This window comes from Monopterus albus, unplaced genomic scaffold, assembly GCF_001952655.1.
Source record: "Monopterus albus unplaced genomic scaffold, M_albus_1.0 scaffold127.1, whole genome shotgun sequence".
NCBI classification, from domain to species: domain Eukaryota; kingdom Metazoa; phylum Chordata; class Actinopteri; order Synbranchiformes; family Synbranchidae; genus Monopterus; species Monopterus albus.
Window position 1 is genome coordinate 682,002 of NW_018128007.1, and position 11,979 is coordinate 693,980.

General features: G+C 40.0%; 1 protein-coding gene across 4 annotated transcripts in view; it reads right to left on the bottom strand.

Annotated features, from left to right (window-relative positions):
- The window catches only part of tesmin (testis expressed metallothionein like protein), a 31,223-nt gene that overhangs the window by 14,695 nt on the left and 4,549 nt on the right, over positions 1-11,979 (bottom strand). For all 4 annotated transcript variants that reach the window (XM_020612778.1, XM_020612780.1, XM_020612779.1 and 1 more), the window contains 5 exons: positions 11,101-11,194; positions 8,540-8,568; positions 8,334-8,395; positions 6,854-6,925; positions 5,506-5,608 (listed from right to left, as the gene is read on the bottom strand). In XM_020612778.1, the coding sequence (XP_020468434.1) occupies positions 5,506-5,608; positions 6,854-6,925; positions 8,334-8,395; positions 8,540-8,568; positions 11,101-11,194 (360 nt within the window). The remainder of the gene's footprint in view (positions 1-5,505; positions 5,609-6,853; positions 6,926-8,333; positions 8,396-8,539; positions 8,569-11,100; positions 11,195-11,979) is intronic.

The following is an 11,979-nucleotide window of genomic DNA, read 5'->3' on the forward strand; positions in this document are numbered from 1 at the left end:
ATGTATAGGCCTGGTGGGTTCAGGGTCTTTCATCTTACATCTGCCTGCGAGCAGTTTGGAGGTGCAAGATACCTGAGTGTGTAATGTTAATTTTACCTGTGATCCTTTGAATAAATCAGCACTGTTTTGAAGTTACTTGGACTGTCTCGTCTCTCAGAGTTAGCAATGGTAACAAGAACAAAAGCCAACAGTGGTGTCTCACTAAATAGGGGTGGTGGACTAAGACACAGCTTGTCATCCATCTACAGTCCTGTTTTGAGATCTCTGCCCCAACATGCCCACCAGGAGAACAGGCGTCAGTCGACAGGGGAGGATTCAAAGACAGGTAACGATTCTCACCAATACTGGGCTATAACGACTCAGTTGTTAAGGGACATGGATGGCCATCAAAGGACTGAAACACCACCGAGTGGGATAAATATCTCTGGCTCAACACCAGTCAGTCAGAACTGATGAAGCCTCCTTGGATGAGAGGTGAAACGTCTTTGACCTAGAAATCTAGTCCAGTTGATTCTTTGTAATTTTTTTCAGTTCATGATGGGTTTTAGTTTTGTCAGCATCCTTCTGTCCGCCACCTCCTTGATGGAGTCCAGAGAGCAGTCCAGGACAGAACCAGCTCTCTTAACCAGCTTGTTGAGTCTCTTTCTGTCACTGACCATGCTACCTCAAGTCCTCCATCATTGTGCCTGTGCCCAAGAAATCAGCTGTCACCTGCCTCAGTGATTACCGCCCTGTTGCTCTGACACCAGTAATCAGGAAGTGCTTTGAGAGGATCATCCTAAAGTACATCAAGGACATCATCCCTGGTGGTCTGAACAGCCATCAGTTTGCCTACCGATCAACAGAGAATGTTGTCTCAATAGCACTACACACAGCCCTGACCCACCTGGTGCATCCTAACACTTATGTCAGGATGCTATTTGTTGACTTCAGTTCGGCATTTAATACTGTAATCCCAGACAAACTGGCACTGTAACTGCACAATCTGGGAATTCCTGCAATGATGTGTCATTGGATTAAGGACTTTCTCACTAACAGGCCTCAAGTGGTGAGAATCGGAAGCTGCACCTCATCCACACTGGTCCTGAACACAGGCACACCACAGGGCTGTGTGCTCAGCCCAGTTCTCTTCACTCTGTTTACCCATGACTGTGATGCCATTCACTCCACAAACACAGTTGTGAAGTTCACAGACGACACCATCGTAGTGGGTCTCATCTCAGACAATGATGAGACTCACTACAGAGAGGAGATGCAGCACCTGACAAGGTGGTGTTCAGATAACAATCTTGTCCTGAACACCAACAAGACTAAGGAAGTCATTGTGGATTATAGGAGGTCCAGGAAGACAAAATATACTCCTCTTCTCATACACCTGGAGGTGGTGGAGCAAGTTGATAACATCAAGTTCCTGGGCATCCACATCAGATCTGACCTGACCTGGTCTCTGAACACATCCTACCTGGTGAAGAAAGCCCAGCAAAGGCTTTTCTTCCTCAGGAAGCTTAAATGCACTGGTCTCTCCTCTCAGCTGCTCGCAAACCTCTACAGAGCAACAATAGAGAGCATCCTCTGTCTCAGTGCAACAATGTGGTATGGGAACTGCACTGCACAGGACAGAAAGGACTTGACCCGGGTGGTGAGAACAGCTTAGGGCATTGTAGGGAGTCCTCTTCTGGATCTGGACTCACTATACACTCAGCGGATCCAGAGGAGGGCTGGACGGATTGCTGCAGACCCCACCCACCCAGGTAACAGTCTGTTTGTGCCTCTTCCCTCCAGGAAAAGGTACAGGAATATAAAGACTAAAACAGACAGACAGACGCAGCTTCTTCCGCAGAGCTGTGAAATCAATCACCCCCCTAACCCCCAGTCACACACACAACCTTCCCCCTATGGACAGACACAGACAGAACACTGGACCTCTGCAGACACACACCCACGCTCACATCTCCTCCTAAAGAGATTTGCACTGAGCTGCACCTCATAATGTTACTACACTCTTTTGCTGCTAACATGCTGCTGACCTGATTAGGTCCCATACATCCCTTTTTATTTGTTCATACTTATACAATTTATACAAGACTTATACAATTTAGTGTTATGTAAATAATGTGTCTTTTAAGCCGAGAGCTGCTGGAAAATAATTTGTTGTGCTATGCATAATGACAATAAAAATTCTTGACTTGACTTGAAAATTCAACTTTAAAAAGTTACCAAATGGAAAAGACCAAAGTACTGTGCATGTTTTGCAAAGCAGAATTTAATTATCATCAAAGTAATTCATCTTTGACGTATCACCTGAGGGTGAAACATCCAGGTGCTACTGCAGAGACATCAGGTACTCGAAGTGGACCATTATCCAAGCAGACAAATGACAAAGTAACAGGGGTGTAAACAGAAACCAAGAGAAACCAACAAGTTTTCTGTTACTGTTCGCTGTGCTCCACTCTAGTTTGTGTATGCAGCATTTCCCGCCAGAGTTCAAACACGCCTCCTTCTTAACGACACAGGCCAAGGAAAAACGGCACGCAATAAAATCATTATTAAAAATAGCTGGCAATAAATTTAATTATTGTTTAATTGGGTCTAGTTACGTAGCTGTGTGAGACAGCCAAGAACACACATACACGGCTGGGTCACTGAATCTACGAGAGATACAGTAGTGTTCCACACTCCAGCTCGGTATGTGGTGGTAATGCACCTACAAGTTGGTTTGCCAGCCGCCAATCAAAAGAAGAAGACTGGGTGAGAACGTCAGTAGTGAGTCATACCAAAACATTTGAAAACTGTTAAAAGGTTAACAGCAGATAAAAGTGGATGAGAACCAAAGTTTGGGGACACTTTATTTTACGACCAGAAAGAACACTGTCTGGTACCAACTATGCAAAATGTAGTAGCAGAGGTCCATGACACTAATGTCCCGGACTCACCTATCAAGCTAGCGGACCGCTCTACACACCACAGAGAAAAAGGCAAGGACTCCACTAAGGGCCACGGGGGTGGACTGTGCATCTACACAAACAATAACTGGAGCATGGACATTGCCATTATTGACAGACATTGCTCACCACACCTAGAGTTGCTGGCAGTTAACTGCAATTCCTTCTGTGTGCTATGAGAGATTGATGTTGTTTGCTGTTACAACTGTGCATATGCCACCAGATGCCAATGCTACATGCTAACAGCAAAAAACAAACAACAGAAAACATCCCCCATGGGGTTTTGATTGTGGCCAGGGATTTCAATCATGTCAACCTGAGGACTGTGCTCCCAAGGTTTGAGCATGTCAAATGCTCAACCAGAGGGTAAAAAAAAAAAAAAAACACACTGTACTGTGTTTATTCTAAATTCTCCAAAGGCTATAGAGCCTCTCCCCTCTCTCACCTCAGTCAGTGTAATCACTTTCAGTCAGTCACTTTTTCTAACCCCAGCTTCATCAAGAATAAGCAATCCACTATTAGGACAGTTCAAATCTGACCAGAGGGAGCATCCTTACAACTGCAGGACAGCTTTCAGTGCACTGACTGAAGTCTGTTTCACACTCAGAACCTAGAAGAATACACATTAACTGTACTCTTCTGGGTGGCACAGCGGCATGGTAGTTAGTAAGAAGGTTCTGGGTTCGAGCCCGACCCGACGCGGGACCATTCTGTATGGAATTTGCATGTTCTCTCTGGGTACTCTGGCTTCCTCCCACAGTCCAAACACATGCAGCTTAGGTTGACTGGTGACTCTACATTGCCCGTAGCAGTGAGTGAGTGTGTGTGTGTGTGTGTGTGTGTGTGTGTGTGATTGTTTGTCTACATGTCAGCCCTGTGACAGACTGATGCCCTGTCCAGTGTGGACCCTACCTCTCACCCAATGTCAGCCGGGATTGGCTCCAGCCCCCCCACAATCCTATTCAGGATAAGCAGTATAGATCATTTGATTTTATAAATCAATCACGGCCAATATAATTTGGCTTTTTTGACAAAAAAATTACAAAGAAACGCTACATAAAACAGGTTGTTTTTATAAATGTGAAATAAAAGGCTGCATAAATATTCACCCAGTCAAATTGACTCAGAAAGACAATTACAACAACTCATGGATAGATTTGGAACAAAATCTATGCAAAGACATTTCATGTTGGATGAAGTTGTAGACTTTTTCTGAGACTTGAAACTGTGCATAGAAAAAAACAAGTGTGTCTAGAACACAGAGTGTCACAGAGAGAGAGAGCTACAGAAAGTGAAGGAAGAACATGTGTTCCCACCAGTGTTTTCGAGTAGCAGTGCTGCTGAATCACATCCACTAATAGTGTGACACCCATCACCCTGGCTAAAACTTCATTAGACAAGATCAATGTTGTCAGCCCTGGTCACCATATCTTACTACTACTACTGCAGCTCAAACACTAGCAGCCAACAAACATCAATAGCATTTCAGCTGTTATTGATATCTGATTAGTAGTCAGCACACACAGCAATTCTGTACCTTCCCACAGCTGGATGATGATTATGTGCCTCACCAACACTGGTCACTATCCACACGCTGTTGTACTCTGCAACCAATTTGATGCCCTTTGTTGTTAGATTTTCTCATCTTTAAATCTGATACTTAAAGAGTTGCAAGTGGGATGAGCTGCTCATTCCATTAGTGTTTCTTTCATTCTGTATTCCAGTTTCTATGGCTGGACCCAATTATTTGACTATTCTGATATTTGTTCATTGGACAGGTAATCGGTTTACAATTTTAGCATTCCAGTGTTCGAGACAGCAGCAAATTTCAATGCAGTCTGAGTTCGAAGAGGAAAGAGAACATGATGAAGGCAGCTTAGTCCATTAGCTGGTATTCACATCAATGAAAATGAAGCAAATCTCCAAGTAAGCCTATGCATTACTCGGATAGACTGACCAGATATCCTAAATGTAAATGGTCACCTTTTTGCCTGAACAAATATCACAACTTAATAAAGTAGCATAAAACCAGTCCTACAAGGAAATATTCACAGATTCAAAATTCTCGGCTCAAAAAATTAGAAACAAAACATTGTACTTGCTGTAGGAAGGTAGACAGACATACTCTTAGACACATTTTTCCAAAAAGTGTTGTGGGATATAACCAACAGAAGCCCAGTAATGAGGTAAGACATTCTGCTGTCACTAAGAGTGAATCTTTTTGTAGACATCACCTTGTTCACTGGTGTGGGTATGTCTAAATAAATCCCTGAGGAACATAATGTCTGCAGGACAGAAAGCTGTCGCTACATTATATTCAGAGGTGTTCCTAATATTCTGACCCTCTCATGTATGTAGCTCAGGAGGACAAAAGACCTAGACCGTAGAAGACGTGGACGCACAAAGCATGAATAGCCTTTCTTTAGCCCGTTTCCATTCATCAGTCACTTCATTTATTCCATTCAAACATTCTCTGACATATTAAAGGCTTAGTGTGAAGCCCCTCTGCCACAGAATTACATTTGTCATTTTTTAAATATTTTTCACCCAAACCAAAGCAAACCTTAATTGCCTCGTAACGCCTCACTTCATGCTCGGCATTGTTGTAGCAGTTAGAGCAGTCGCAGTTGCTGCACATCACTCCATTGGCAAAACACTCACAGTAGCTGAAAAAGACAATCCAGCAAAAATACATATTAAACTATATTTAATAACATGAAGAATGTGAAGTATATGTGTGTAGTCTTCTGCCTCTTTTGTGGGTTTATGAAAAGTGACTATTAATGTGACTGAAAGAGAATCTATCAGAAATTACTTTCAAGGGCAAAGATTTCTCAATTTAGCATGGTATTTATTCAGATCAAAGATATAAACGAACCCAGCATTAGATCACAAGATATGCATAAAGTGCCACTAAATAAAATCTGATATTAGGCTATTTTGATGTGTGTTGTACATGTCTGGAGAGCACAAACAAAAAGGTTTTCTGCTGCTGAACTTGAAATACTACTTTTAATAGTTTTAATGAGGCAATATTACATATCTTGATGCTGTCAGTTCACCAAAATCATCCATGACTTAGCAACTCATAAAAGAGCAGGACATTTTTTGTAATAAAAAAAAAAAAGTCTAAATTATTTCTGTAAATAGATAAATGATCTAAACAGATAAATAATCTAATTGTGCTACCTAGAAAGTACTGTTTTAATCATATGTCACTGGAGCGGGGCTTTTACGAGGCAGGAGAAATAAATAGGAGGCTACTGAAACAAAAAGGTATAGCTGTATGAAAAATCACAAACCGTTGCATTGTTGCCGTTTTATCTTGTTGTGGTGCAGTAAAGACATTGGGTAAAATGACTTTTTAATCCATCTTTTGTGTTTCTCTCTGCTTCTGTTCACCTCCCTTTGTCTCTGTTTAGACCTGGCTAGAGTATTTCACCTTCTGCATGTGTTCCACAGCAAATATTCCCACAAATCTTACACCTTTCATCAGATGTTAAATTTCAGTGACAGTTTCATGTGCTGCACTGCTCAATATGTGAACCAGGTGGAGCAGAAGTGTTCAGGTGAACAGGGCAGCCTTAAAATGCATAATGCAATAAACCAAATACACACTTACGTATAAGCTGTGCTGCTTTTATTCTATTTTATATATGCAAGGCCTCGGAGCGGTCAGGAAACAAAAACAGAGGCAATTTAATTATTTATTGGCTTAAAGGAGGCTGCAAATCTTTAATAAATATACTTCAGAGGGACAAGTTGGTGGTTTGAAGAGCTATGATTTATTGTAATCTTTTACAGTATCATATACAAATGAAGTACAAACATCACAAAAATTCCAATGATGGCACTACATTCTGCTATAAAGAAAACTGAGGATTAAAGTAATTCTAAGATGATCTACTCACAGTTGGAGGCATTTGGATCTGCTGCAATGGCATGGTTTCCTTGGCTCTGATTCACACACAGTTCCTGCAGCTCTGCAGGGGTAAATGGAGAATATATTTAACTTCAAGTCCACGTTAAATAAAGCTCGGTATAGAATCCCAGCAATCTGCTACTTACATTCCAGTACTTTATGGAACTTTAAAACAGATTGACAAACCACAGTGAGGCCTTCCAGCACATTGTTTTTGTAAGACAAACACAAACAAGTTATTAGTGAATGGGCCTCATATTGCCTGGCCAATGATACTACGTTGTCAAAATTTCAAATCCTATGTCTTTAAGTTATTGTAATTGCATGGGTTATCCTCAATCACATGGAGGCATTTTCGCTTTGAAAAACAGATGGCAAAAAGACATCTCGACAGTTTGTTTCACCATCTCCGAACTAACCACCTCACAGACTATGAAGCTGGCACGTACAGAGGAGGGTGCTCTAGGGGCTCAAGCCCCTGCCCTATTCCCAAGCTAATCAAAACAATATTTAATTATAAGTAATTATTTTGTGGTCAATGTGAACATGCACATAACAGTAACAAATGCATCACACTAAATTCAAAGAATGTACCCATTTATTTGCCCCAGCTCTGCCATCAGACATGGGTATAGTGAGGTTGTTGGACTCTTAGCACTTACACTTTACATTTTAGACAGTTCCAGCACACTCTAGTCTTTGAACCATTTTATTTCATCTGTTAAAAAAGGCAGTGGTAGAAGAAGTACGAAAAACCATTTATTTAAGTAAAAGTAGCAATACCACAATGTAAAAATACTCTGTTACAAGTAGAAGTCCTGCATTCAAATTGTTACCTACCGTAAGCAAAAGTACAAAATATTAGCATAAAAATATACTTGAAATAGCAAAAATAACACAGAATGGCACATTTCACATTAATGTATTAATGTATGTCATATTATTAGAATGATGCATTATTGTATACTTAAAATGTTATGCTGCAGCTGGTAAGGTGAAGCTAATGTTAAATACCTTATATGCTTATAATGTGAATTAGTGTTGACTAGCTTGTGAATTTCCTACTGGAGATGCATCTCCTTCCTCAGCAGGATGATGGCTGCCTTGTCCCATGGTGTTTATGCTTGCATAGTATTGTTTGTGCAGATGAATGTGGAACCTTCAGGTGTTCGGAAATTGCTCCAAAGGATGAACCAAACTTGTTTGATTTTCCAATTATGTCAAACAAAGAGGTACTGAGTTTAAGCCTAGGTAACAAAATTTGACCTGGTTACTATGACCTGGATGACTGAGAATCTGCACAGAAAATTTGAAGCTGTTTGATTTAACATGAATCAGTACTTGGAAGTACTGATTCATGTACCGATGTAATTCGATTGTTACCCTTAAACATACTGAGTTTGGTACCTAACCCTAATGTCTGTATGGTACAGACAGCAACCACATTATGGTAGCTCCTCTGTTCTTACCGTCCTAGGGGGTCTTGAGGCTGCATGTTGGACTCATACAGGCGGCAAGCTGCCTGGTAGTACTGGGGAAGTTGCATATTAATGATTAAATACATTAATCACAATCTATCAATCAGTTATGGTAAAAATGCAGTTGGGACTGGGGTAACCGGGAGTCGGGGACAGCTGAGATCTGGGTAGAAATGGAACAAACTCTGATCTCCTACCTGGCTGGGAGTCCCCAGTACACTTACATCTGATAAAAAAAAGGACAGAACATTATTACAGAAATCCCACTTCACTCAACAAATGTAAAACTTTGTGGTCAAATTTGGGTAAGCCATTTATTTGCTACAGCTGTGTTAAGAGTTCTTATAACACATTAATATAAATGGACTTCATCTATCTGTGTGAGTGTTACTTTAGGTTGGGAGTTTAGTTTCTTTTCTATAGGCTGGGTCATCTGAGATAAGGATTACATATTCAAGGGTTATTTTCAGGTTGAGGGCAAATTTGCCTAAAAAATTTTCTGTGTGCCCTCTTAAATGTTCTTACTTATGGAAGTACAAATATGCAGGGTGTTCTATCTCAGTACACTGAGTTATGTCTGTTGGACTGTGTAAATTAAGCTTTTCCATGCATTTACAAAAGTATCAAAAGTTGCAACAAAAATAGTTGGCAGTCTTATTCAGTTTTAAACAAATTTTTCTAATAAGATCATAACTTTGCAAATTTTATATCTAATTTTGGTAAACATCTTGCATCTCTGTGTGTTTTAGGGTGAAACAGCTTTTAATTCTGGTATATTTTTTAATTTTGACATTTTGGAATAAAACAAAATTGACTGGTTTTTATCAGGTTTTGTTGCCTCCTCACTGAAATCCTTTAATACAGGGGCGTCAAACTCAATCGCACAGGGGGCCAAAACCCAAAGCACACCTTAGGTCACAGGCCGAACAGGATAAAAATGTATTGAACAAACTAAAACTAAATGTTTTTTGAACATAAATATGAATCGAAACAGACAGGATACAATATTATTCCAAAATACATAAACTTGAACTTAAAATCACCAACCATATTTCTGCTAAGACATTTACAAACACCTGCTTTTTGTCTGGACACAAGACGTCGCACACTTTCATCATACAGCTCTTCAGAAACTCTCCCTTGGTAAATGTCCGGGCTGATTTTCTCCTCTGTCCCAATAAAACTTGCTTTCACAGCAGCTTCACTGTGATTTCACTTTGGTGAAAACGTCTGCTGTGATGTCAGATTCCTCTTCAACTCCTCTACCTTCTGTAGCTTCTGCTCTGCATTCACGTTTTTCAGCTTGTCCTGATGTTTTGTCTCGTAGTGCCATCTTAGGTTATATTCCTTAATTACAGCCACATTAGCTCCACAAATAAGACACACGGGTTTACCGACAATGTCAGTAAACATATACTCAGCCTCCCACCGGTTTAGAAAGGCTCTGTTTTCAGAATCAACTTTTCTCTTGGCCATTGTTAGGGGGCTAGCCTTGACTTGAAATTAGGGTTGTATACATCAGCAGACGCTTGATTGATCTGACTTAATTGATGTGGGAATGATCGCAGGTAGCCTATTGTTCGGTAAGGCAGCTGTTGCGCTGCATTATGGGATTTGTAGTTTGTGCGTTATCGGCGCTTCATATCACCAGGCCATTAAAAAAAAAAAAAGATATATAAAATGATCTCGCAGGCCGGATGTAATTGTACACCAGGCCTTGAGTTTGACAGATGTATTTTAAAATATGTAGTATTACAACACTGACCTGGGTTTCCAGATTTATTATTTTCAAATTTGTTGGTGCACACTAACTAGTGCTACGTCAAGAAAATCTAACTGGAATTACTGCTTTTTCTTTGCACAGCGAATTTGTAAAGCCTTCATTCATAAAGTTATTTTTTTAAAAGAAATGACATGAATACAACTCTTTTATAAACATTTAACATTAAAAATATAGTGTGCATAATTCGCAGGGGCAAAAAAAGAGATTACTAACGAAACACATGCTAAGATGTTACCTACAGTGCTTGAGGCCTTGCAGAGACAAGGGGAAACTGCTGCATGAATGCATCCTTTATCAAACCGCAATTATACTTAATTTTACAATTTAAACAGAGTAAGAATTTAATAACATTTTTTTCCATCTGAATCCAGCATCAAATTAGTGATGATGATCAACTTTACCAGAATTATTTGAACAAAAAAGGGTGACAGAAATACCTGATGCCTGATATATCTGATATTTAGTCTACCTGGTTATAATTTTTGATTATATAATCTAATTATTATTTACACAATTCAATAACAGCTTCTATGATGATGTAATTTCTGTAGTAGAAAAATATAATCTGAAACAACTTTTCACATGACCGTCTACAACTACAACTAGTAGCTCCAGTCTCACAAATGACCATAAAACTGAGTGGACACACTAACAAGTATCAACACAACCTCAACAGCTATCACTCAGAGCTGTGCTCCTCAATCCACTCAGCCTAACAAGCTTGGCATAGTTAACCACAGTTATATAGGTCTACACAGATGCTGCATAAACATGTATCAATTATTCAATAGCCTAACAGTTTCATGAACAGCTGCTGGCCATTATGGGGGTGCATCAATGCAGCACCCACAGTTACCTATTTGCAGGCCCAAATAGAACCTGTACCCGCAGAATTCTGACAACACCTCCACAGATTTTCCACAGATTTTGAAAAGAAAGTAGAAACTCAGAATGTGAGCATGTGTTTGTTCCCACCTGCATGTGCAGAACAGTTGTGTGATGTTGTGAATGTTGGTTCACAGATGTCAATGGCCGCAACCTGTCCACTTCCATACACATTACACACCACCTATGCAGAGAATGGAAAGCCTTTAATAACTGATTTATCATTGATAAGTTGAAAAGATAACCAATAAATTCATCTGCAACTATATATGATTCAGGCTCTTTCATTACTTTAGACATTGCCAGTCATTTCAATGGTGTGTGTAACAGTACATTAATGTCAAATAGATCATTTCTCATAGTGAGTACTTATACTTTTGGTACTTAAATATATGCATAACGGCTGCCTATTAAGGTTTTCACTTGGTTGTCAATATTGACAATATTAGTGGTTATCTTGGAGCAGTCTGATCAAACCTTTGGCTCTTCTTGGAAAATAGGTCATTAATTGTAAATTCTAAAACTTATCGCTGTATGTGCTACTGTTATTATTTTCTAGATCACTGCTGAGTTCATGCAAATTACAACTACTCCCATGAAAACAAAGTTCATGGGGCAGATGGACAAGCACCCCACCAAACTGCTGGAAATCGTCAGGAGTAAGGGAGGAACTGTGAAAGAGAGGATCACAAACCTTGCAGGTTTTAGGTGAGATATCTCTGAATGAGTTGTGTATCAGTGGGGTCCATGAATAGTCCTTTTTCTCCATGTGTGTAATTTTAATAAATGGTAACTCTCCTGCCTCAGATTGGTGACACCACCATCAGATGAGAATGTATCCTCTGATCTACCTGGGTGCACCTGTTGAGCACCTTATCAAAGAATGCCAGGGCATGGCTTTTGTGTGTGTGTGTGTGTGTGTGTGTGTGTGTGTGTGTGTGTGTGTGTGTGTGTGTGTATACACATTGT